Source organism: Psammomys obesus, unplaced genomic scaffold, assembly GCF_907164565.1.
Source record: "Psammomys obesus unplaced genomic scaffold, mPsaObe1.curated_primary_1811, whole genome shotgun sequence".
In the NCBI taxonomy this organism is placed as follows: Eukaryota; Metazoa; Chordata; class Mammalia; order Rodentia; family Muridae; genus Psammomys; species Psammomys obesus.
The window spans coordinates 20,057,606-20,084,491 of record NW_026585644.1 but is presented as its reverse complement, the minus strand read 5'-3'; the positions used below and the strand labels follow the sequence as shown (position 1 = coordinate 20,084,491).

The 26,886-nt window shown below is 44.8% G+C and overlaps 1 protein-coding gene across 1 annotated transcript in view; it reads left to right on the top strand.

The window, feature by feature from the left end:
• Positions 1–26,886, top strand: part of Nol10 (nucleolar protein 10) — an 85,159-nt gene that overhangs the window by 19,897 nt on the left and 38,376 nt on the right. Inside the window, exons 10-13 of the mRNA XM_055625403.1 lie at positions 1,201–1,279; positions 2,256–2,405; positions 6,770–6,836; positions 12,046–12,098. Of these exons, the coding sequence (XP_055481378.1) occupies positions 1,201–1,279; positions 2,256–2,405; positions 6,770–6,836; positions 12,046–12,098 (349 nt within the window). The remainder of the gene's footprint in view (positions 1–1,200; positions 1,280–2,255; positions 2,406–6,769; positions 6,837–12,045; positions 12,099–26,886) is intronic.

The following is a 26,886-nucleotide window of genomic DNA, read 5'->3' as shown; positions in this document are numbered from 1 at the left end:
TTCAGGCCAAGGCTGTAGGTGGCAGAAGAGGCTTGATAATGCTCTGGGCATCGTCCTGGCCTGACCTGGCCAGCAGTATCTGGCCCATGAGGCCTGGAAGCAGAGATGTTGTCTACTTCTTTCTGTGGGATGTGCTCTCACTGTGTATCCCTACCTCAGCCTTCTGCGTGCTGGGATTACAAGGCATGCATCACCACAGCCAGCTGTTGTCTGCTTCTGACCGAATGTTTCTCATTCTTTCTGCCTCAGTCTTTTGGTGCTAGTGTTCATAGCTGGTGTGTTAGAAGCTTGTTCTAGAATTGTAGCCATCCTTCAGTACTATAGAGATCCTAAGGTCTTCCTTAGTCTTTTATTTAGATGGATGAAGTTGGTCTATTTAATTTTTTAAACAATTTTAAATTACGGCTACGTGTATGTATGTGCCCATGTTTGCCGGTGCCTGCAGGGGTCAAAGGTGTCAGATCTCCTCCAGCTGGAGTTATAGATAGTTGCGAGCCACCTGCCATGGGTGCTGGGACTTGAATTTGGGTACTCTAAGCAGTCCATGTTCTTAACCACAGAGCCATCTCTCCTGCCTCAGTGAGATTGATTTTTACATCAGAAGTAAGCGTGCACATGAGGATAGCCCAAGAAAAATTGTTTCTCTGACTAAAGATAGGGATGGATTGGGGATGGGGAAATAGCTTGTTCAATAAAGTGCTAGCTGTGCAAGGCGTGACTTGGTTCAGATCCCCAGCATCCATGTAAGCCAGTCACAATAGCACACATGGAATCCTAGAGCTGGAGAGGTGACAGGAAGATCCCTGGGGGTTCCCCTCTAGCAAACTCTAGAATCACTGAATAATCCTATCCCAAAGTGCACATGGGTTACAGTTGAGGAGGGTACTAGGTGTTGACCCCTGGTACCCTGTGTGTGCGCATGCATGTGTGTGCGTGCATGCACACACGTACACAGAGTAGGTATGCTTCAGAAAACAATTTTCTATTGTCTGAACAGAATGGAAGATAAAGGTGGGTTATGGGGTTACATTTGTATATGAAGTATCTTTTTTTACTATGAAAGTTTGGATGCAGGTAGACTATCAACAATTAAGTAGTAGTATGATTTTCCTTGTTAGATTTGAAATGAAGATAAATGAGTCTGTTACTTAGTGAAAGGTTTAGTCACACAGTTACAAAGAACAAATGTTTGCCTTTTAGGATAAACAGCTTACCCACCATCTCTGCATTGAAGTTTAATGGCGCCCTGAGCATGGCAGTTGGAACATCTACAGGGCAGGTAAACTTCACACGTAAACCGGTATTTTGGCTGTATATTGGGAGACCCATACTTGGGACAGCGAGTGAGACTGTTCTCCTTTGGCCAGAGCGGAGAGGGTGCTCCGGAATGCTAGATCCTTCTGGCACCTCAGAAGATTGGTCTCGTCCTTCAGAGTTGGAGATGAAGTGGGGTAGTCCTCAGACATTCTTGATAGGGTTTTGGAACAGCCTTTTTTTTAGAGTGTATGGAGCAGGGTTCTGTGGTCCACAAAGTTTGGAACTCCACCAGCCTTCTACTCTTGGCTAGTTATAGTGGATTTAAGTACATTATTAAGGCCCTCGAAATTCCTGCAAGTGGTCGCTATACATTTCTAAGATTTGTGTGTGCAAGGAGCCTTTTATTCTGAGACAGGGTCGCTATATATAACTTGGAACTCTGTGTAGAAGAGGCTGGCCTTGAACTAACAGAGATCTGGCTGTCTCTGCCTCCCAACTGCTGTTATTAAAGGTGTGTGCCACTATGCCAACTCAAGGTCACGTGTTGCAGCAACATCTGCTGTGTCCTAAGCCACAGATTTGCTAATTAACAAGTCAAACATTCTTATGAACGTCTGTTTCTTTTTTAGTATAGATCAGCCATTGTCAAATTATTGTACCTAAAAACTACTCCTAGGGTTGAAGTCCCAACTAAGAGCTGACTTTGGTGTTAGGCTTTGAGTAAATTTGTTTGTTTTTGTGACAGGGTCTTCTGTAGCCAAAGTTGGCTTCAAACTTGATAGGTAGCCAAGAATGACCTTGAATTTCTGCTTTTCTTGCCTCCATATCCTGAGACTATCATGCCTATTTTGGCCATGCTGGGGAATGAATTTGGGGCTTTGTGCTGCCAGGTCAGCGCTTGGTTAGCTGTGCTACCTCCCAGCTCCCATTATTCTGAGTTTTAAACATGTTGTTCTGGAATTGCTTGTTTGACTAGAATTGACTGTTTTCTCTTTTAGGTATTATTGTATGATCTTCGCTCGGATAAGCCATTGCTGGTTAAGGATCACCAGTATGGGCTGCCCATTAAGTCAGTTCATTTCCAGGATTCACTAGATTTGGTTTTGTCTGCAGACTCCAGAATTGTCAAAATGTGGAACAAGGACTCAGTACGTACTTTCTGCTCTCTGTTTTCCTCGCCTAGTCCCAAAGCTTCTCTTTCTGTGTCTTTTGAGGCTTGTGCGGGTCCTTCAGAAGTGGGTGCTGAATAGCCATCTAGAAACCAGCAGCTCAGTCACTTTAGGTCAGGGCTCTGGTCTGTTAGGTAAAGCTGACATGAACCTGTCTCCAGATAAGAAGTGTTGGCGTACTGTTTAAAAAGCTTTTATTTACATTTTTTTATATTTCCCTACTCCATCCCAGTCTGTTCCACCACCCCAACACCAGGGAGGAGAGAGAAAGGGTTAGTGGGAGAGGGGGCATAGTTCTCTTCACTGCTTCCTGCGGGTTAGGGTCGTCAGGCTCTTTGGAGCCAGTCCAATCCCTGTTTCAGGAGATTTCCAACTTCTTATCTCTGTGCAACAACAGCAACCAGGAGCCGCATGGGGAAGCAGAAGCAGCCTTATACACTCTGAGCCCTCGCTTTTATTCTCCTCCAGAGTCCTCAGATTTAAACTATCTGCAGCTGGCAAAGAGCTTCCCTCAGAGCCCACATGAGGCAAATAGTTTGCTGCTGTGGACTCTCTGAATCAGTCTCACACCCCACACCTGGGATTAAAACGAAAACATGTTTATAGCCACAACAAAGGAGCATCTTGATTGGCTAGCCCTCCCTGGCATGCTTTTTTGTCTACTTAACTTATATATTTATGTGTGCTTGTACATGAGGAGGTCAGAGGACAACTTGGGCGATTGAACTCAAGTCGTCAGGGTTGGTGACAAGGGTCTTTACCCTCTGAGACTTCTTGCCAGACCCCAGCACATATTTTATTAGATGTGTGTTAGATGGAGAGAAAAATCATTGTGAAAGAGAATGTGCCAATGACGAGCCTCTCGGTCATACAGATCCTCTTTATTTTATTCTTACTGCCTGTGAGGATGGCTGTGTGCTATCCTTCCATGTGGACGTGGAAGTCAGAGGACAAGTTGGGTGATGGTTCTTCTTCTACCATGGGTTCCAGGAATTGAACTTGGGTCCTCAGGGTGGCACAGCAAATGCTTTCACCTGCGGAGCTCTTTTGCTGGCTCCATCCTGAGACCTTACAGCTCACTCGCCACCCCAGCAGAGTTCCCAGAGCTGCTCCAAGCCAGTGTCACTGCACGTTCCAGGTTTATACCCTGTCTCCGTCTCAAACAAATAGGGTCTAGAGAGAATAAATGCTTTTACAGTAATTTCATATGTCAATCAGTCAGTCTGTCTGTCTTTCCTTGGTGGTACTAATGGGATTGAACCCAGTGCTGTACCATGGAGGTACAGCCTCAGTGGTTTTTTTACTTTTTTTTTTTTTTTTTTTTTTTTTTTTCAAGAGAGGGTTTCAGTAAGTTGCCCAGGTTGTCCTTGAACTCATTCTGTAACCCAGACAGACCTTCAACTCGTGATCATCTTGCCTCAGTCTCCCCAGCTAGTACTATTACATGCCTGTGCTTCAAAGCTTAGCTAAGTTTGTTTAGTTTTTTTCAGGTAGTGTTTTCTTAAGAATATTTTGATGTTTTTTCCTCAACTTAAAATGTTATTTTAAAAATAACACAGTTCTGTATCGCTGATTTTAATCTGCCTTCTGTTTTTTGTAGTTTTTTAAAATTTACTTAAAAGTTTTTCTTTTTTTAAACACAGGGTCTTCTGTAGCTTAGAATAGCATCAGATATGCTATGGGTGCCCTTTAACTACTGGCCCTCCTTCTTGGCCTCCAGAGTATCTGGTTCTACAATGAGTCCCACCATGCTGAGGCTCGTTGTTTTCATAAAAAAAAAAAAAGGTATAAGTATTAGCTGGGTGTCGTGGCTCATGCCTCTCATCTCAGTACTTATGGGTAAAGGAGGGAAATCAAGTTCAAGGCCAGCCTGGGCTAGAGTGACTGTTAAAACCATTTTGAGAGGACTGAAGATAACTTCATTACATCAGTAAAAAGAATTCAGTACAGCTGTTACTTCTCTCTTACTCTCTTTTTAAAAATGAAAAAAAAAATGAAGTTTTATTTGTGTATCTGTGTGTCTGCCATGATTCGGGTGACCTTGGAGCAGGAGTTACAGGCATTTGAGAGTTGCCTGCCCAGGGTGGTGGGAACTGAACTGAGGTCCTTTGGAAGAGCAGTAAGCGCTCTTAACTGCTGAGCCATCTCTCTAGCCCTATAGACTTCTAATAATTTTGTTTTCAATATATACACTAATTCTGTAGGCTAAAAAGTTAACTTTAAAATAATGGTGAGATGATGCTGGGCATAAGGCCCATGCCCTCTGCACTCACTGCCTGGAGTGGGTGCTGGGTCCTGCAGGCACCTGCTGTGCTTGCTGTAGCGATATAGGCAGCTCAGGTACAGTCCAGCCACCCATCACTCTGGCTTTTTCTAGCCAGTACTTCGGGTTTCTTAACTTTTGCATTTTGGGGCTAGAGTGATGGCTCAGTGGGTAAGGGCACCAGCTGCTCTTCCAGAGGACCCAGGTTCAATTTTCGGCACCCACATGGCAGCTCACAACTTTTTGTAACTTCCGTTCCCCAGAGGATCAGACATCTTTTGACGTCTCCAGGCAGCGCACACACATGCTGCATAGCCATACATTCAGGCTAACACTCACGCACATAAAATAAAAATACATTCTCAAGATTTTATTTCAAAACTTTGAAATAAATTTTGCACTTTTGTCTCCAGAAGTGGTGACCTTACTTTATTCCTCTGGTTCTGTCTTGGTGTTCACAGCCTTCCTTGGATGAATTCCTTCTAGTGACTGTTCAACTTAAGAGCAGGGGATGAGCTCACAGCATTTCTAAATTCTTGGAACATTACCATGATGCTTATAGCGGCATGAGTTATTCTTTCTGCTTCGTAGGCATTGGGTTTGGGCGTTTTAGGGACTCTTGGGGGACTTTTCATATCTTAAACCAGTAATTTTTCTGACAGTCTTAACTAATTGATGGGAAAACACTATTTACATGGGCAGGGTGTACTTGCCTATAACTTCCACAATTAAGAGACTGACTGAGGTAGGAAGACCAAGAGTTTGAGGCCAACATGGACAATGCAGTGAGACCCTGGATCAAAAAATATTGACAATAAAGAATCTTACTGATTATTTTTCATTGTATAAGTACATACATTTTATTTATTGAGAGATAGTTTTACTATGTAGATAAGGTTTACCTGGAACTCACTATGTGGCCCAGGCTGGCCTCAAACTCGCCATCCTATCTCTACTTTCTGAGTGCCGGGATTGTAGTCATGTGTCACCACACTGGCTCTTATTTCTAAAAACTCCCAAAGTACTGTAAAGAAATTGTTGCCTTGACCTGTCTTCCATCCTACCTAAGCTAGTGGACTAACTCAGTTAGGATGTGTTCTCCCAGATCCCTTACTGCTGTGTTTCCCATGCTCCGGTTTTCTGTGACCTGTGGTGCCTTTTGTCTCTGTTGATCCATGCCATCATCATTGTTGTTCTCTTCTTCCTGTTCCTTGCCCTCTCCTTCCCACTTCAGTGGGAGGTAGCTGGGCGACTTTCCCTGTTACTGTGAAAACTTGGCTACTGATGTTTGTGAACCGTGAAATAAGCATCCTGCCCGGGCTTCAGCTCCTCCCACTTCTGCCTTGGGAGCGCCACATCCTGCTGTCAGTCTTCTGGTAATGACTTATGGCTGCAAGAGCTGGCAGGACTTGTCAGCATCGGCACTCGAAGGCACCACGCTGTAATTACAGCAATCCATTTTACTTCGGCCCTTTTTGTTTAAGACTAAACGCTTCCTCTTGACTAACATTACCTGGTTCCACATGACCTGCTTTCCTTGTTTCTCTCTCTCCTTGTCTTTCTCCATGCCTGCCTCCTTCTGGGCCTTTTTTTTCTTCTTAGTTTTTAGTAGTACAGTAGACATCTTCCTACATTTAGAGGAAAATGTCATAGCCCTCACAGTATAGCAACCATGTACGGTGGCGCACGCCTGTAATCCCAGTGCTCTGGGAGGCAGAGGCAGGCAGAGCTCTGTGAGTTCGAGGTCTACAAAGTGAGTCCAGAATAGCCAAGGCTACACAGAGAAACCCTATCTTGAAAAACTAAAAATAAAAAACAAAAATTGTCATCGTCTACTGTGCACATGTAAGGCTTTGAGTCTTCTGTTTTGTTCTGAACAGGTCAACTCTCCATGTCAATTTCTTCATTTCTAAAATGAGAATATTTGATATATTGATAAGACAAATAAGATTCTTGAGTATAAGTTATTTCTTTTATGTGGCACTAGGAGGGTTATGTTTCCATTTTATTTTCTTTATGTGCCATTGCTAAAAAGCTGTCTTGGTGATTTTAGTAATTCATTTTTTGCTTACCATTTTAGGGGAAAATATTTACTTCATTGGAGCCAGAACATGACCTTAATGATGTTTGCCTCTATCCCAACTCAGGTAGGCGCTCACGTTCCTGTGTGGGAGTGTTAAACTTCATTTACTTGATCAGATAACATTTGGCTTGGTCAGGACAATTCCTGACTTTTTCACTGACTTAAAAGAAGAAAGAACAGGAAGTGGTGTGGATGATTCAGAAAGGGGCCCTGTTCATGACTCAGTGCTCAGCCCGCCTACTGTTAGTAGAAATGAGAAACAAACGCAGGTAGGCGGCAGGTGAAGTGCTATTTTAGTGCATTCTTTTATGTGATTAGTAATGACCTGTGGAAATTGAGGTCAGAGATTGGAGGAGGCCGGAGTCACCTGGTCCTAGAGGTTTGGGGTACTCTACATCAAGTACTGTTCAGCAAATTATATAATAGGTTTCAAAATTGAGCAGCACATTCAGGGCAGATCCCGAGTGGGCTCTGCGAGAAGAATGAGAGAACTTCCCTCTCACCCCTTGCTCTCAAGCTGGGTCCTCTGAGGACAGGCATACACAGATAATTCTGTTGACAGGATACACTGCAAATCCTGAAATGTCCCACTGCACACCTGTAGACAGTACTGTTCCAGCGTGTTCCAGGGAGTCATGAGCGAGAGGTGAGGGCGAAGCACAGGAGGCTTTCAGGGCCTTTGTGGAGGGCAGCATTGAATGGGATTAGAGTGGCTTTGTGAGCGAGGCAATTCACTGAGAAGACAACGTCAGAAGACTAACAGGAGGCTGTGGGAGGGCTGAAGAGAAAGGACAGGTGGCTGCAGATGGTCACCTGAGTGGCTGGGCTCCATTTGTCACCAGCCGGCCCCCACAGATAAAGAGTGGGCTGGCTTGGAACTGCAGTGCCCAGGAAGTGCTGTTCTGAGTTGAGACAGCGAGCACACGTATGCCTCTTACATTTAAGTATCAGGCAGTGACAGAGAGGGGCAGTGATTGCTCGCCACAGGCCAGCATCTAGAACCACCTGGTGCACCGTGGCCTGACTGATGCACAGGGGAGCACTTGGTGCGCTGTAGGATCTGTGTCACTAGGTAAGCAGGTGTGCTGAGACAGTGTTCTTTCAGAAGAACAGACTGATCACTGAAGAAGTGGGAGCAGATATGATCACCAAAGGGGACATGGAAGGCTGGAGATGGCTCACATGAATGGAGAAACTTCACAGGATTTGATACAACAGTAGGGAAGGACCAGGCATTCGTGATGGGCCCTCAGGTAGAACCTGAGACAGAGCCTGTGGCCTTGCAGTTGGGGCCTGGAGGAAAGAGCAGTCAGTGGAACGCTTTCAGTCTGAATGAGAAATCTAAGTTTGTCACTTACCATAACCCTGTATAGTCAGTGGCCCACAAGTGTTTATCTTTCTGTCTAGCTTTTGGGTTTATTTACTGTTTGTGTTTTTGTTTTATCGAGAAACAGCCTCCCTATATATTCCAGGAGCTTCACTGAAGCTCAGTATATAGCCCAACCTAGTTTCAAACTCATGATCTTCCTGCCTCGGCCTTCTGAGTACTGGGATTGTGGGCTAGTGATAGCGATAGCACATCCAGCTCTCTGTTTTTCTTTCTTGCTCCATGAGAGGTCGAAAGAATTGGGTTAGTTTCCTGACTGGTATATGGCAAGGCCTTGGTTAGAACCTCCTGAAATGGACTCTGCTAGGGAGGAGAAGCAGGGGTTGGAGGACTTTATCATTTGCATTTCATTTGTAAGAGTCACAGGCTCTTACACTGGTTTGTGTGGTCACTTCTATAGATTGGAAAGATTCACTGTAGGGGAAGGTACTGAGGTATTGAAGTACTCACAGAATCCAAGGTACTCACTTGGATTCTGGGCTGCATAGGAAGCTCGGTGAGGCCAGTGAAGTAGAGGGTGAAAGAGGAGAAGGGAAATATTGTCGGGTTAGGGTGTGGAGGAAAGTCGGAAAGGGTGGCAGAGAGCGACAAGGGGCCTTCACTCCAGAGAATACCTCCCACACACCATGTTTCCCTCCTTCCTCGTGGTATTAACTTTTAGGAAGTCAGGCCAGTCTTGGTAGTATCTGTGTCTTGAATCTGTGTTTGTTCCTCCTGTGTCATTCAGCTTGCTTTTTATTTTGTGCTGTTCTCTGTCCTGTGCTAGACCTAACGTAGCAGTGAATGATTGAATGTAAAGATGAGGTCTCCCAACTTGATAGAATCTAGAGAGGTCTACCAGCTTGATGGTTGTGTTTAGGTTAAGGATGTGGTGGAACACACCTTTAACCCCAGCACTTGGGAAGCAGAGACAGGCAAATCTCTTGAGTTTGAGGCCAGCCTGGTCTACAGACCTAGTTCTAGGACAGCCATGGCTACACAGAAGAAATTTGGTGGGGAGAGATCACGAACAAACCTAAGTCAGACCTCACTCCAGCAAACCATTCGTGTGGGAAGGATAAGGTTGGTTCAGTGTGTTCAGGAATCTTTTACATGTGTGCTTTGGAAAAGGAGCAGCTTTTTCTGTCAAACAGTGTACAAGAAGCAGTTAGGTGCCAGCCGGCCAGTGATTGTTCACAGTTGAGTGCTGGCCTCATGGTTGGCTTGGGCTCCTTGCTGTGCTCAGAGGGTCTACTCTGACTAGCTTTACCTACCTGCTCTTCCCTTCCACTCTGCCTTGTCTCACTATGTGCTCATAGTTCAGAGAAGTGAAAAACCTCCTTCTTTATCACATGCTCACTTTTGCAGTAATTCAAACAGTCATGACACTTGTTTCATAATGTTTTTCTATTTGCAAGACAGCTCAGAATATTGAGAAATGATTTTGCATTTCTGGCTCATTTCCTGGCCCTTGTCTGACTGCTCGGGCAGCCCGTTCTATGTCTTCCATACTTCAAGTACAGGTCAGGGCATTGTCAGGGGTGGCACAGTTCCAAGAAGCATGTAAAGATGATGCATGTGTGAGTCCCATCCCAGCCTGCAAAAGCAGGGTCAGGTTCAGAGCTATCGGTAGAAAGAGAAGAAGGAAAGACCTGCTTCAGGTGTAGTTGTGGCCATTAGGACCCTCAGCTTTCTCACCCACCACCCTGCTGCAAGAGTGTGGTGCAACAGGAAATGCCAGTAGCTCCTGTGTCCACCATCACCCTCCAACAGAGTATGGTGTGGACAATAACCACGGGACATTTGCACATAGAGCTCACAAATTGAACTTACCGCTTCGCATTGTCAGTGAGAAGTTGATCAGGTGAATATGTGCCTGCGGCCTCTCTAATGGCTGCCCGGAGCCATGAAGCGTGTCACTGAAGCTCTATGTTTTAGTGTGGTACTTTTCAAACGTGGTTGGCCAGCCACCTGCCTGCCTACCTTTTTTCCCTGTGCTTTCAACCTTCTGACTGTTCGCAGATTGGCACTTTTCTTTTTTACACTACAATAAGGATGAACAGCTAGCAAAGTGATCACACATTGGGATAACTCTGCCCTGTGGTTTTGTTTTGTCCTTTCTTGATAGCGCTCTGTCGAGCTGCCTACGGGCTTTTTAAGTGCCTTCCGTTTTCTGTACTTTTTTCATCTCCCAGCCTGGTCGCATGTTGCAGATGGTCTAGGGAGCTCACCCTGAGCAGACCTGCTGAAGAGCACTGTTTCTGGTTTTGTGTTTTGAGCTTTGGTGACCCTTTCCCTGAAGTACCTGGATGAGTTCTGGTGTAGGCGAGTGTCCGGGGGGTGGGGGGGCAGAGGGAGGAGTACTGTCGCACCAGATCTCTGTCGTACCGCTCACATTGGAAGAGAGTGTCTTTGACTCCAGATGCTGGTGTCTCTTCTTTCTCCGAACAGTTTTGTTTCTCTTGGGAGCAGTAAGCGCAGCATTTTGAGAAACTGAGTGAAAGCACTGTTCATAATGCCAGTCTCCTCAAAAGAAGCGCTACTGCTCCTTAGAGAAAGTGGGTGTATTAACCCCATGCTCCTAAGTTTTAAGTGGCCCTTGTGCTGCTCTCGGCGTCACCTTTGCTATTTGGTTTGACATTACATTTAAAGCAGGCTAAGGAAGGCAAGTGGGTAGATTCCAAGAAGATGGTGGGATTGTTTTTCATTTTGTTGTGTGGTATTTAGACTACTTGATGAGGTAAGAAGCCTTTTCATTTTTTTTTTTTCTTCTTAGTTACGAAGCCTTTTCATTTTATCTGTTTTGAGTGGAGTTTTTATGCTCCACATTATAGGGGTTCTGATGCTGTTTATTTTAAAGGGTTCTGTGCTCACTGAGATCATATTCAGCTGATAAAGGATCATGCATTACTTTGTAAAGGGTCAGGTAGATGTTGGCCAATTTCATGTGCAGTCATGAGAGGCTTGGCTGTGGAACATCTTGCCACCTTGGAGGTGCTTCAGAAGACTCGGGGGTACTTGCTGGCAACTGAACCATCTAATACTCAATATGAAGTAGCTAAATGCCAACAAACTGTGGATTTCTAGGTTGCTTGGTCTTCTTTGTTGAATGACAGAGCTACCTCCAGCCTGATTTTGCTTTCTTGAAATATGAATGCTGCAGAGACAAAATTAACTAACTTCTTTAGTGGTTCATTCTTTTAAATTTCTCTGAATTATTGTGGCTCTCTTAGGGTTGTTTAGTGATACGTGGGTCTTAAAATATTTTATATGTGATACTTTGCCTGAATGTATGTATATGCACAACATGCATGCTTGGTGCCTACAGTGGTCAGAAGAGGGCATCAGATCCTTTGGAACTGAGTTACACATCATGGTGGACTGTCATGGAGGTTCTGGGAACCGAACCCTGGCGCCTCTGCAAAAGCAACAAGTGCTTTTAGCTACTGAGTCATCTCTTCAGCCCTGACATGTGGGTCTTTGGGGAGTAGTTCTATATAGTGCTCCCATAATCATTGTGGTCTGTAGTCAGCTGTGAAGTTTAATGCAGAATCTCTGTTTCTGGGACCTTTTGCTTCGTTGACTCCTGACTCCAGGAAGGGAGCCTTTCTCTCTCTCCATTATTATTCTCATACTGTATGTCTTGTGCATGAAGCTGGAAACTTCTCAGACCTTGTGTAGAACTGAGTACCTTCTGCAGCCTGCTCATGGCCTTAGCTCATAAAGCCTGGATAATTCACACTCAGGGAGTCAGCAGTTCCTACACTGAGGTCCCTTGCCTAGAAAGGCAAGACCAACTAAAGGTCAGTTTGCAGGTACTGGCAACTCAAGCATTTCAAAATGTAAAGCAAGTAGAAAAGGGTACTTCTTGTGACATGTGTAACTTGTTCATTGTGTTTATTTTTAGGGATGCTTCTTACTGCCAATGAGTCCCCCAAGATGGGCATCTACTACATTCCGGTAAGAGCCAGCAGGAGCCAGCACAGAGTCTGTGTTTGAACTGGTTGTGCTGATAGCCTTTGGACTCTGTGTGGCTTTGCTGCACGGCAGACCATGGACTTAGTGTGTTCTGTGGCCCAGCAGAGTGTTACTCAGCTTCTGCTGGCCAATTCTTTTGTGATGTTTAGCATAGGCTTGGAAAACTAGTAGTCTTCAGATATGCTTTGCTGTTTGTTTTGCTGGAAAGTATCTCAGAATTTAGAACTTTAAGCTATTAACTAAGCAGAGATCTGAATCAAAACTAAGAGTCTAGGCCAGTGGTTCTCAATCTTCCTAATGCTCTGACCCTTTAATATAGTTCCTCATGTTGTAGTGACCCCCAACCATAAAATTATTTCGTTGCTACTTCAGAACTGTAATTTTACTACTGTTGTGAATCATAATGTAAACATCTGCTATGAAGGCTGTCTGATATGGGACCCCTTAAAGGGGTCATGACCCACAGGTTGAGAACACATACCTAGTGTTGTTTTAGTTACCTCATTGTAATTGGTATTATCAGTGATAACATATAGTTTAGAGTCTGTGAACTATTCTTCTACACCAGGAGCCCCCACACTTTACCCCCAGCCTCAAGAATGCTGGCTCCCCCATCTCCCCGTGTTTCCATAGTTTAATGGGTATTTGTTGTTTGCCTCAGCCATGTCAGGCACCCAGCTGGACACCTGCAGCGTCACAGCCCACAGCCATTGTTCTAGCCTTGGGACCAGAACAGGAAGAAAGGTGGTTTCAGGTCTGCTTCGTGAACTATAGGAGGGGAACAGACCCTTCCCCTGGCGTGGGCTAGGTGTCTGTGGAAAACTCAGTAAACTGCCCAGGGTGATTTCAGGGAGAGATTGGAGCTTGAGTCTGTGGGCTCATGGAAGGGTGGGGCAGACCACAGAATGGGAGTAGCACCTCAGCAGCAGGAGAGTACCTGTGGAGAGCCCAGGGGGAGATTCTCGTGGGACAGAGCCAGATTGGGAAGCATTTCTAAGGGTGTGTGAGGGGGCCACAGGGAGCGTGGCACACCTCGAGCAGCAAAGTGAGAGAGAGCCAGGGGTGCCCTTTGGAAAGGGGCTTTTAGCTCCTATAAAGAACATGAGATAGGATCTAAGCTGGAAGCAGGCAGAACAGGCTGTGGCAGTCCCCACGTTGGAAGGCAGTTCTGGCCTGTCCTTTTCAGCCTTAGAACTTTGGTGAGTCTTGGGACAGTTTGAGAAAAGAACAAATGCAGCTTGGAATCCTTGTTGATGTGTAGGTAGACCGTAAGAAACTCTCCCTGTGTCCTGGGCACAGTTAGGTGAGGAGAGTAACAGGCCTATTCCACACCTTACCGTCAAGGTAGTCTTTTCCTCTTCCAGTGAGAGCTTTCTGTGTTCATCGTCAGTCAACGTGACATTCAGTGGGGAGGCTCCAGACTGCAGGCTGGAGTCGCAGTGGACAGAACAGGCCAAGAGCCTGGACCCCGTGGGCTGTAAAGGTGCAGGTGTGGGTTGGAAGATAGACTTGGTAATAAGCTTAGATTTGTGATGTGAGGAAGAGGAAAGAAACAAGGGTAACATGAGGTTCTGCCAGGACAAATGTGTGTGTGCTGATGGCTTTCTTATCCAGGAAATGGTGGGTGAATATTTTTCTTTTGATGTTTTTTTTACATGTGAAATGACCTTTTGCAGAAAGGGCTTAAATGTTTTAATTATACAAATAATGTATCTGGTTTTTTTTTTTTGGGGGGGGTGTTTTGTTTTGTTTTGTTTTGTTTTTTTGGTAGATTTCTTTATGTAGCTTTGGCTGTCCTGGAACTTATTCTTTAAAGCAAACCGCCCTTAAACTTAAAGAGATCCACCAGCTTCTGCCTCCCAAGTGCTGGGGTTAAAGGCATACGCCACCACTACCCAGCTGTATCCTTATTCTCAAGTGTTTTACAAAGTATGGGGAAAGAAAAATCACATATTCTGCTCTCATAGTGTCATAGCTGCTATTAATATTTGGAAGCATGGTCTTTTGTTATATTGTTAAATATGTGAATTTTCTTTTTTCACTTTTCAGTTTTGCTGATTTTTTTTTATTTTTATTTTTATTTTATTTTTTTTTTTTTTTTGTGGTTGGGTTTCATGAAGCCAAGAATCTGCTATGTAGCCAAGGCTGTCCTGGAGCCCTCCTGTTCTTAGCTTTGCCTCCTAGGTGGTAGGATAACAGGTATGCTCTCCTATGACTGGTGATACGGTGTTCTGTAAGTAGACTGTATTCAGTTCTGTAGAGTTAATCTTTGGTATATCAATTCCAAAGTAGTAAATCACCTAAAGCCAGCATTCACAGGCACTGGGTTCAGTAGCTAACATTGGAGGGAAAAGTCACCTAAAGTAGCCAGGAACAGTGGGCACACCTGCGACTCCAAAATCTAGCAGCAGAGGCAGGAGGGCAGTGTGAGCTACATGGCAGTCATTCCCACTGTATTTCTTTTTTCTTCTTGAGGTGGGCTCTCACGATGTTGTCTGGGCTGCCTCAAGCTCTTGGTTCTCTGGCCTCAGCCTTCTCTTTTTCCTTCCTTCCTTCCTTCCTTCTTTCCTTCCTTCCTTCCTTCCTTCCTTCCTTCCTTCTTCCTTCCTCCTTCCTCCTTTCCTCCTTCCCTCCTTCCTTCCTCCTTCCCTCCCTCCCTTTCTTCCTCCGTCCCTCCCTCCCTTCCTTCCTTTCTATCTTTCTTTTGTGGGGGAGGGTTCATTCAAGACAGGGTTTCTCTATGTGTATCCCTGGCTGCCCTGGAACTTGTGCACGCCTTGAACTCACGGGGATCAGCCTGCCTCTGAGTGCTGGGATTAAAGGTGTGTGTCACCAACACCCGATGGCTCTGCCTTGAAGGCCCTCTACATAGCTGTGATTGCAGATGTATGTCTCCTTGCTTGGTTTCTCCGATGCATTTTATTGCTAGGCATATGTGAGCTATTTTAGAATTGAGGAGACCCTTGACTCACATGTAATTCTTTGGTTCTGTTTTGGATTGCTTGCTCCTTCCCTGTCCTTTACTGTACTGGTCATCACACCAGACCAGAGTCTTCCACCTCATGCTGGCTAAGCACTTTGCCCCCAAGGCTGCACTCCAGTAGACAGTTGGGGTTTTGTTGTTCCAAGCAGTGGGGACTTTGAGCAGCAAGAGCAAGAGGGCTGACAGTGGCTGGATGGTGAGAAGCTGCTCTCTTGACTCACAAGACCCCTGAGAGCTGAAGCTAAGAGTTGACAGGCAGGTGTGAAATGTGTCCAGAACTCTCTCCCAGGTGCCCACACATGTGAGGCCCGTGTGCATGGAGGCCTTGCTAGACAGAGTGCCAAGCTGCAGCTTGCCCTCTGCTCTCCTTCCTATCCGACCTGCCGCTCTTGCACCAAGTCATATTCTGCAGCGCCATTTGTCTTCACTTGGCACCTGTGCTTTTCACTGCTCCTTCAAAGCAAAGAGCAAGCCCCAGGGCTGAAAGCTTGCCATTTACCGGAAGATTAATATCAAACCTAAGGAGCTGCATTTGGCTCAAAGGCTCATTTGAGGCCTATAGAACCAGAGAACTGTGTGTTTAGTACATGGCTTGTGCCAAGTTTCAGAGGTCTGACCTGTGATTTGTACAAACATCTTATAAATCAGTGCGGCCGTCCCACACATCCCTGCAGGCTGTGCTGTGGGGAGGGCAGCACCGTGTTATCTCGGCTTGTTCGTTTTTGCTCTTCTAGCCGATACCATCTTTCCTGAATACTTGGACTCTCTGGAGACTAACTCAGCTCCTGACTTTAGCATGCCCTCCCGCCATGTGTGCTAGTCCTTTGAGACCAAGTGGGTTTCTCCTTGTCCTCACTCCACTTTCTCAGTCCTTTGTTCTCTCTCGAGAGTTCTGTGGTGATTGTTTCCTCACTTGCTTCAGTGTCTGATTTATCAGTAGTTCTAGAAACGGAGGGCAAGAACAGCTGTGACTCAGTCTCAGATTAGTTCTACGTGGTGAACACGTTTGACAGCTGCAGGCTCCTGAGGGAGTCTGAGTGCTTGGTGCAGCCACCTCAGAACCAGGCCCTGAGGTTGATACTCTGTAGGAATATCCCTGACCTCCAAGGCTCTGTACAGCAAGCTCCTATAGTGTTGGCATTCAGGTCCCTGGACTCCACAGCCAGGAAGCCCTGGATCCCAAGTTGCCTGCATGTTCATAATGGTTGTGCTTGCTTATCAGAGGAAAATGTATTATTACTTGTTTTTAAAGACTATTCAATTTAGAAAACAAAACTCAGTTCGTTAAAAGTACATGTTTTCAATTTTATTTGAAACATAAATTTAAGCTGCTATAAAGATTATATGAAATCCCATTTAACCTACTTTTCAATTCTGACAGTTATTTTATTTCAGAACAGTTTATTAGAAAAAAACATATATTCTGTATTTTCTGTATTTTTGATTGCTTATCATAAATCTGTAAAATATACTGATTAAATATGTTAACATTTACTATTTTATTTAAAAATTGGAAGGTATTTTTGGAATACCTAGTCCCTACAAATAGGGCAGAGTTAAAAGCATGAAAGTTAGCTGGGTGTGGTGGTACACACCTTTAATCCTAGCACTCAGAGAGGCAGAGGCAGGAGGATCTCTGTGAGTTCAAAGTCAGCCTAGTCTACAAAGCTAGTCCAGGACAGCCAATGCTACACAGAGAAACCTTGTCTCAAAAACAAAGAAAGAAGCATGAGAGATGGAGTCGGGGTGCTATGGAGATGGTTCATTTGGCAAATGCTTTTGTGCAAGTATCGGATCCTTAGAATTCATATAAATGCCAGGTGCAGTGGTATGTACCTGTAATCCCAGTGCTAGGTTGCAGGGACAGGCCGATTTTAAGAGTTTGCTAGCTAGCCAGAAGCTCAAGCTTCAGGTTCAGTAAGAGACTCCAGAAGCATTGTGGAAAATGACAAGTGAATACCTGGCACTGCCCTCTGTCCTTATATGCCTGTGCACTTACACATACACACACACACACACACACACACACACACACACACACACACGACTGCTAATAGTTAGAAAGCACACAACTCTCTTAAATAAAACTAAACCCAGAGACTGTTGCCTAACTTGCACTGGCGCTTCTTTTCCTGGTAAATAGCTTTTGAACCTGGCCGACCGAAACTGACTTGGCACATAGAGGAGACAGGGTGCTCAGCAGCAGAACCTTGTCTCAGTCTCTCTCATACCTGGATATTCGTCCGTATCCCTCTTATAGATAGTAAGCATATATTTTAAAAGTGGTATGTTCGCTTTCACATTTTAAGGCCTGAGGTTCGATCTTTGTGATCACAACACAAAGCTGGGTCTATATTGTAAATGCCTGGAAACACAGTAGCAGCAGGGTGAAGGTGGCCAGCACTCTAGGCTGGCTCTTCCTGGACAGCCTGGTGTGCAGGCAGTTGAGGTCCCTTTCTCCTTTGATGTGCATGTCACATGTCAGTCTTTCTCCATGGTGACCATGCAGCTTTATGTAGCATGTTAACACTACATTCTCCTGTTTAGCCCTTTCATTCTCTGCTGGCTCCATCTCCCATTGATGTGTTCTTGGCTCTCATCCCTTCCTCTAAAGACGCAGAGTGCTTGGCTCAGCGCCTGCCTTTCTGTCTGCATTCACTTCCTGGAAGCTCATTGCCCCCGATGCTTTATGACCCACTGCCAGATTCCCCTCCAGCCTTCCCTTCTCCTGACATGTGGGTCCCTGGTCTCCTCAGCTCTTCCCCTTGGATGTCTTAACTGTGTATCATGTGTCCATGCAGAACCTCGGCAGTAGCCCCTCGTCTGTGTGTGGCTCCCACAGGCTTACCTGGATCATCATCTTGTCCTCTTAACACATGTTTCTTTTACTTTTGTCCCACTTTCAGTCTGCCTCTTAATTCTCTCAGATAGGGTCTTCCTGTGCCATCTAGGCTGGCCATGAACTTGCAGTTGTCCTTACCTCAGCCTCCAGTATTCTGGTATTGCATGTGTGCACTCCCATAACTGGCTTTGCAGTCTGTTTTTCTTACAATGTCTAGATCGACTCAAACAGTAAAAATACAAATGAAACAAGTTTAAATCAGACCTGTAATCCTCTGCTTAAAACTGGTCCAATAGCCAATCCGTTTCCTCACAATACTGTCCTAACTCCGTGCACACTTTTAAATGTTCTGCATGATAGGCAGGTTCTCTGTCTTGTCTCACCCTGCTGAGAATAGAGCTTGGTAAAACCATTTCTACTTACAGGACCCACCACATGCCCGGAACAGATTGCCAGCCAAGCCAGCCATATATTAACCAAAACACAAATATGAAATTATTAGAGAGGAATTTGTGTTGTATTAGGTCATTAATATTTACTATTGATATATATTTTAGTTAAGCAGCGGTTATTCCTAAATAACGGTATAACCATATCACCACTCCATCCTAAACCTCCAAGCCTGTATAGTTTTCCTATCATTCAGATTAACCTATTATACTTGCTTTTAGTGATATCTTAGGTCCAGTTCATTTCTCCACATGGTTCCCAGACCTCTCCTCCAGATTCTCCTCCTCTGCTCTCCTCCTGCTTCCTTCCCTCTCCCACTCCAGACCACGATGTCCCACCCTATCCTCTCCATTGCTCAACATTGTGGCTGGTTGTTTTAATTGACAATTTAGACAATTTAGAGGACAAATGGTGGCATGTTTACACAAACTTGAGACAGGTAATTCTTAGAATAAGCATCACAATGCAATGTACAGATTGAAACCAGATAGTAGGGAAGAGAAATCAGCATTTGAATGAACAAGGGTAAATTGTATACACTCCAAAAGAACATTATACCAACCAATTTGGGGGGTTTTTTTGGATGGGGGAGGGATGACTACAGGTATGCTGGTTAGTTTTTTGTTAACTTGACACAGCTAGAGTTATTTCGGAAGAGGGAACCTTGATTGAGGCATTAATTGCCTCACCCTTTATCAAGATGCCCATAGGCAAGGTTGTGGCCATTTTCTTGATTAATGGTTGATGTGGAAGGATCCAGTCCACTGTGGGCAATGCTGTCCCTAGTCAGATGTTCCTGGATAGTGTAAAAAAAAAAAAGCAAGGCATGGTGGCAAACACCTTCAATTCTAGCTCTTGGGAGGCAGAACCAGCCAAATGGATCTCTGTGAGTTCAGAGACAATCTTGTTTCATAATGAGTTCTAAGCTAGCCAGTGAGATACTGTCTTAGAAAGAACGTAAGAGGGAAGGATGGGGGAGGAGGGTGAAGAAAAGAAAGTTAGCTGAGCAAGCCATGAGGAACAAGCCAGTAACAGCATTGCTCTTTGGTTCCTGCCCCTGCTTCTGCTTCAGCCCTGCCCTGACTTTCCTTGATGTTTGACTGTTATTGGGACATGTAAGCCAAATAAACCCTTTTCTCCCCAAGTTTCTTTCAGTCGTAGTGTTTATCCTAGCAAACTAGGATACCTGGGGATTGAACCCAGGGCCTGTGCATGCTAGCCAAGCCCACTACCACTGTTACATCCCCAGCAGTCTGCACAGAAAAGCAAAAGTTGGAACAAAGAGCCGAGTTCTGCTACTTCCTTGAATTCACCTGTGAGAGCCAACACACATGGAGCCTGGACTAGCCAGAGTGAGGTGCATTGAAGGAAGTTCCACACCCCAGCTGTGTGGCATCTCAGAGAGACCTCCAAAATAGTTATCCTGCTAAAGGATAATTTTTCAAAACTCTCTGAGGTTGACTCTTATACAGACATAGTAGAAAAAAACAAACAACCAGGATTTGGAAATTTTAACAATTTATTAAGCAAGGAAAACAGGCATATTTCATAACCAGATCCCAAAAGAAGTCTAGAAAGATAGAATTTCACATGGACTAAAGTTATATTAGGTGGAGATATGCAGGGACAAAGAGGAAGCTTTTCCCCAGAGGTAGGGGGTGGGGCTAACTAGCCACCAGACATCTTTTGGCAGCCATTTTCCATTGCTTCTAGCTACCTGTGTCAGTTATAGAATGGATCCAGAATCAGATAATCTTGAAGGCTGTACTGTAGACCAGGGACCTGGCGAGCACCAGCTACCTGATTTTGTAAGCAAGGCTTTATTAGAAAGCAGCACACTGCAGAGTTCTCACCGATGACAACTGAGTAGCTGTGGCATAGAGCATATGGCCTGCAAGCCCTCACACACCCTGATGTGCTAACTTATCTGCTTCCCCTGCTGCATAAAACATGTTTTGAAGGGAAGTTGTTACTTCTCCCCGGCACCCAGAGCAGGTTTGTCTCACTGTGGGTCCTTCTGTGTTGAGAATGAGTGAGAAGTCTGACGAGCAGATGTTGGGAGCTCTAGATAGTGGTTGTGTGTTTCGATGAGGATGGTCTGCAGTTCTATAGCTGTCTTTAGACCAGACTGGCCGTTTGCAGTAGTTTTCTTCTGTGGCCGTATTGAAATAGAGAAGTGGAGCCTGTTCCTGGGGTCTGCAGCCTCGGCTCCTGTGCTCAGGAGACATTCTGATCCACCATCACAGAGCAGCTTGATGGGATGTAGCACCTTTATTCGGGAGCGCTCACAGATTTCTACAGCTAGGACTTTGTTGCACATATTTGATGGTGACTCTGTAGAGCAGATTGGGTCATCCCTTTTCCTAGAAAACTACAAAAGGAGACTGTGAAAGCCCAGGATTATGTAGCTTTTGCTGTGTGTTTACTGAAATTTCTGCAGAAGTTGCTTTACATGCAGGGCACAATGGCCTTGTGTGAAAGACTAGACGTAGTGTCTGCTCGTCTTTCTGTGTGGACCTGTGCTGCTCACTGGAGTTGCTGAAGGTTCTGTTCAGGCTCCTTCCTCAGATCTGGAGTTCAGTCTGCCTGATAGGCCCTGTGGAGCCGCTTCAGCTCACTGCCAGTAATGCGAGTTCATTGTGAGCACTAGCTTGATAGTCCAAGAGAGCTCCTCAGGTGAGCTCTATTGGCACAGTAGAGTATGTGCTGAATTCCTGTTACTCTATTAGTGTGCACATAAATTTTGGAAATGGTTGATGACAGTTTCCTATAAAAGGCTTATTGAATCAGAGAACTGTTGACACGGTAGCAGGGGTAATTTTGTTAGAAATCACTATTTTATAAGACTAGTAGCAACATATTCTTTTGGTTTGTAGTGCCATAAGCAAAAAGAAAGACTATCCCCCAGGGACTCTGCCAGCAAGCAGAGGATATACAAGACAGAACACAAGCTAGACAAGTAGCTGCTGAAATGCCCTCCCCACTACAGGCATGTTGAATGTGCTTTGAAGGGAGGAGGAAGCTTTTGAAGCCCAGAACAGAGAGCAGGAAGGAGTCTTTGAGGTCGACTGCGCCAGCGCCCTGATTTATGGCTGAGACATCGGGTTATTTGCTCAAGGTCGGATAACCATTTGCCAGCAGAGCTAGATCTGGGGTTCTTTCCTTACCCTGTATCACTCAAAGGAAGGAGCTTCTGCTGCTTCCTGGACTAACCTTGGACTTGGAGATCGTTTGCAGCCACGGGTATTCAGCTGCGATTCCCAGTTCCCTTCCCCTCTGCATCTGGATAGTGCTAGTGATGCACCAGTATTGGCATCTGGAGAAAGTAGCCACACAATTACTTCTGTTGCTCTCTGGGGTTGAGCTGAGCAGCAGTACCAGGAAACATACTGTTGTTTGCCCGCATTTTCACAGTGATGTCGCACTGAGAGGGCCCCTGGTCATTTCAGATAATGGGGTTTGGGGCATGTCTCATCACTGGATACAAGTCTTCTGCTTGTGTAGTGATGCTCCAACAGAGGGAATGCTCCAAAGAATTTTTTTTTTTTTTTTTTTTTTTTTTTTTTTTTTTTTTTTTTTTTTTTGTCCTGGGGATGGACCCTGGGCTTTTATGCTTGCTACAAAGCCTGTTGCTGCTAAGCTGTAGCCCCAGCCCTCTCCATATTTTATCTTGAGCTAAATTCCTGCTAAGTGTCCAGGCTAGTGATGAATTTACTCTGTAGTCCAGGCTGGGCTTCATCTCAAGGTTGCCCCTGCCTCAGTCAGCCAAGTGGCTGGCACAGTAGGTCTGTGCTGCCAGGCCCAGCTTGTCTTTCTTTGTGAGACAGGGTCTTACCATGTAGCCCAGCTCTAGATTCTCCTGCCTCCACCTTCCAAGCGTTGGCATTATAGGCATATGCTCCCACATTACCCATGACATTTAAAGTTAATTTTTATGTTTCATTTGATTATATCTACTTATAACCACGTTAAAACCTGCTGCCTGTGTAAGAGTTTAAACCAATGAAATTAAAGTTAAGAAACATTAAGTATAATGACTAGAATACAAAAGGGGGAAGATTTATAAGATACAGTTGGAAAGTTCAGAATGGGCGAGGAAAACCTTAGCAACCACATCTGTAAAACGGCAAGAGGCTTTGGTCAGCTGGTGAAGTCCGAGAACCTTAGAGACGCTCACTTACATGACATGAGATGCATGACAAGGTGGGACAGTGAGGGTTCTCCTGAGATTCTTCATCGAGATTCTTCATCTACATTCATCGAGATGTAGCTCTGGCAGTTGTGGATTGGTGAAACTCAGAAGTTCAGGAATTACCAGGTGCGTCCCGTCCCAGGAAGCATGTTCTCAAGACGTAATAAAAAGTGAGTTCTTAAAGCCAGTGAATTGGACTAAAGAAGAACTCTTCCTTCACTGACTGTGTAGGACGAGCTCTCAGAACATGAGAAGGACTGACACACCAGAGCAAAGAGAAGGCGAGTTTGAATGCGAAGACATGCTTCGCTCTCGTTTGAGTTCACATTCGTCAGCAGTTGAGAGATGGGTAGTTTACAGGGTCTTGCTGCGTAGTAAGTATAAATAAGACATCTGCTTGGTTTTTCTCTCCGAGAAAGGCATAAAGGTAAAGCTGAGTCTGTGAGATTTGGAGGACGGGGTATCTCGTGATTGTTAACTTAAGGGAAGACAAATGGGAGGTGTTTATGAGCAACACTGCTAGGTGAGTGCAGGAGCTGGAGTCTTAAGTCCTAAGTGTTTTCACTGACTTTTCTAACTAAGAAAAGGAGAGGAATGTTCTTTCTTTTTTTCCTTACTAACCCAAGCGCATAGCATTTCTCGTGTAAGTGAATTTTATCTGTGTGTGAGATTGCTATCCAAGGCAGTGCTCTTTGCTTGGTACTGTTGTTCATTTATGTTTATGGCTGTGAAGTGACAGGAAACACACAGTATAGATGGCAGTGTGTGCTGTTTTCAACTTTACAAGGAGGAAATGGGAGCTTCCTATTCTAATCTAAACACTCTGAGTAACTGTATCTGTGACATTTTTCTTAGCAGAGGAAACCCTCTCCACTTCCCATCACAATTATTGGGCCACAAAAATAGCAAACACACCTAAGGCATCAATGTGTGAAAATCAGGAAGTAATTTTCTAAGCATCCTGCCACATATTCAAACATTAATTCCATTCTGATTGGGTTAAAAATATGTAACTTACCTGTGGGAATGTTTGATGCACACATGGCATATGTTATATTGTGTTAATATTTCATATGATTCTTGTTTTTGCTTAAGTGGGTGCATGTCTTGACTGTTCATTCTTGAAATGAATGACTTCCTGTCTGACACTGGTTTGAATCTGACCAACCAAAGCATTGCCTTCGAGCTCTGTTCTTCCCTCCACCTTGGACCTTTCCGGGCTGGTCTCTCTGTCATTCTTTGGAAGTGAGCCTTGTATCCCAGTTTCCTGTGAGTGAGGTCACTTTGGTACAGTGTTTGCACAGTGCTTGGATTCAGAATGTCAGACTGAAAACAGGTGGCATTTTCTTTGATTAATTTGCCTAGTTGCTGTGTTTTCTTTTCTTAAAAACAGAAGGCAGAGGGCTAGAGAAATCTAAGCATATACAGAAAAAAGTAAGAGAGCCTGACTTCTGGGCCCCTCCCCTGAGAATCATCCCCATGAGGGAGCTGCTTTGTATGGCTTTGCTTTTTTATTTTTAATTGTGTGAATTTTATTATTTAATTTTTGAGGCAGAGTCTTGCTGTGTAGGCTGGCTGACCTTGACCTCCCAAGGAGTTGCTCTCTTTGTTTTGAGATAGGGTCCCAATTGTGTTGCCTAGGCTGACCAACTCCAGCTCTGAAGCCATTCTCCTGTCTCAGCCTCCTATGTAGCTGTGACTAGAGATGCACATCGTCACACCCAGCTTAATGTGTTGTCACCTTCTTGGGGAACAGGATGCTATTCTTGGTTGGGATGAAGTGATAAGACACTGAAGGAAAGGTTAGTGTGCTTGCCGCTATTTCTTGCGTGTCTGTCCATGATCACGTGCCTGCTTCATTCATCTGGTCGTCACCACAGTTTCTGGACCAGTTTCTAGCTCACAGCAGAACAGGGAGAAGGACATCACTCTTTTGCTGCCTTCCTATCAGTGTTCCGTAGCGGAGTGGCACCTCTCTCACACCTGCTGAAGCCAGGCCAGCGCACCCTCCTCAGCCTGAGTCTACAACTGCATTAGTTGCCACTCCAGGGGTTGTGCATTGGTGGGTTTTTTTATTTTAATTTTCATTAGTTACACTTTATTCACTTTGTATCCCCCCATAAGCCCCTCCCTCCTCCCCTTCTAATCCCACCTTCTCTCCCCCTTCTCCACGCATGCCCCTCCCCAAGTCCACTGCTAGGGGAGGTCCTCCTCTCCTTCCTTCTAATCCTAGTCTATCAGATCTCATCAGGAGTGGCTGCATTGTCTTCTTCTGTGGCCCGGTAAGGCAGCTCTCCCCTCAGGGGGAGGTGATCAGAGAGTAGGCCAATCCATTCATGTCAGAGGTAGTCCCTGTTCCCGTTAATATAGAACCCACTTGGTCACTGAACTGCCATGGGCTACATCTGTGCAGGGGTTCTAGGTTATCTCCGTGCCTGGTACTTGGTTGGAGTATGAGTATGAGGAAAGACCTCTATGTTCAAATGTTTTGGTTCTATTGCTCTCCTTGTGGAGCTCCTGTCCTCTCCAGATCTCACTATTTCCCACTTCTTTCATAAGATTCCATGTACTCTGCCCAACAGTTGGCCATAAGTCTCAGCATCTGCTTTGATAGTCTGCAGGGCAGAGGCTTTCAGAGGCCCTCTGTGGAAGGTTCCTAACTTGTTTCCTGTTTTCTTCTTCTGATGTCCATCCTTTGCCTTTGCCTTTCAGGATGGGGATTGAGCATTTTAGCCAGAGTCCTCCCTCTTGATTAGTTTCTTTAGGTATACAGATTTTAGTAGGTTTATTCTATATTATATGTCTATATGAGTGAGTATATACCGTGTGTATCTTGCATTGGTGGATTTTTACAGATGTACTGTGCCATTGTCTACCATGATGGAGTCCTATTAAAACCTTGTGTGCTTCCTCTCTTCCTTCATTTCTCAGCCTTGCAGCTTCCCAGTAGTCCCTGACTTCTTGATTGTCTTATAGTTTGCCTTTTTTCTAGACTATAGAGTACCATTTGCTACATAGTTGTTTCCATAGTAATTTGCCTTTAGGTTTCCTGCATTCCTTTTTGTGGCTTACAAGTGTATTTCTTTTTGTTATGTCAAAACCTGATGTGTGGCTGTGCAACAGTTTGTTAACACCTACTGATGATCTCCTTATTTACCCATTGCTGTGACAAAAAGGCTGGTCACATTGTGTCCATAGTCAAGGATCAGAGGGAACTGCTGGGGACTGCTCACTACTCAGCTCTACCATGGAAGGGCTGACAACATTCAGGGTGTGGATCTTTCTCAGCACACATGCATGAGCGCGCACACATACACACACACACACACACACACACACACACACCTGAGTCTGTGTTGAGGGTACCTTTGGGGTCTTCCCTGGTTCTTACTGTACCCAGGGTTACCTGGGATGTGACCAGGATACCTAAAGAATTGACCTTTTAAATTTTGTTTTCATTTTAAATTTTCCTTAAGTAGCTACATGTGACAAGCAGTGACCATGTTGGAACATTGTGCAATACAGCCTTAAACATCCCAGAATCAGGCCCAACTTTAAGCCACATAACTTAGACTCCTTAACTGCCATCTCGATAAATGATAGTTACAGTCAGATAAAGTTTCTGTAAACCTTGTAAAGGGTGCTGTATATCCTGAGAGGCCCCGACAGGTCTGTAGTAGCCTGCTTCAGCTCAGCTTCAGAAGTGGGATTCTCCTTCTGTGTCTGTTGGTGTGCTTCCTTCCAGCAGGCCCCTGGTCCTCTTCCGTATTGCTGTCTCCTTTTCCTTGGTTGCTAAGCACTCCAGGGCTAAATCCTTGCTTCACCCAGAACAGCTGCTTCCCACCAAAATGCATGGTTCCTTCCCTGCCCAAGATCTCCCCCACTGTCCTTCCCACCACCCTCCTTTTTTTCCTTCTTCCTCTCCTTTCTTTTTATTCTTAGTCTAAGATTTCATTTTGAGGTTTGTTGGTTGGTTTGTTTGTTTTTCTGTAAAGCTTTCTTTAAAGCCATGGTGATGGTTAGGCTTTACATGGTACCTGAGTTCTATCTTGAGATGTCACTAAAAAGGATTATTAGAGCACATTCTTTCCTTTTCACAGCCCTGCACACACACGTCCTACCTTCAGATCCTTTGTATGGTCAGTTAACCTTGGAGGAAATGTGAATATAGCAGCCCTCTAGTACTTTAGAAGTTGGCCACAGTTTATCTGATTGAGTCCAGATTGGTTGGTTTTTTGTTGTTTGTTGATTTGGTTTTATTATTATTATTATTATTATTATTATTATTATTATTATTATTATT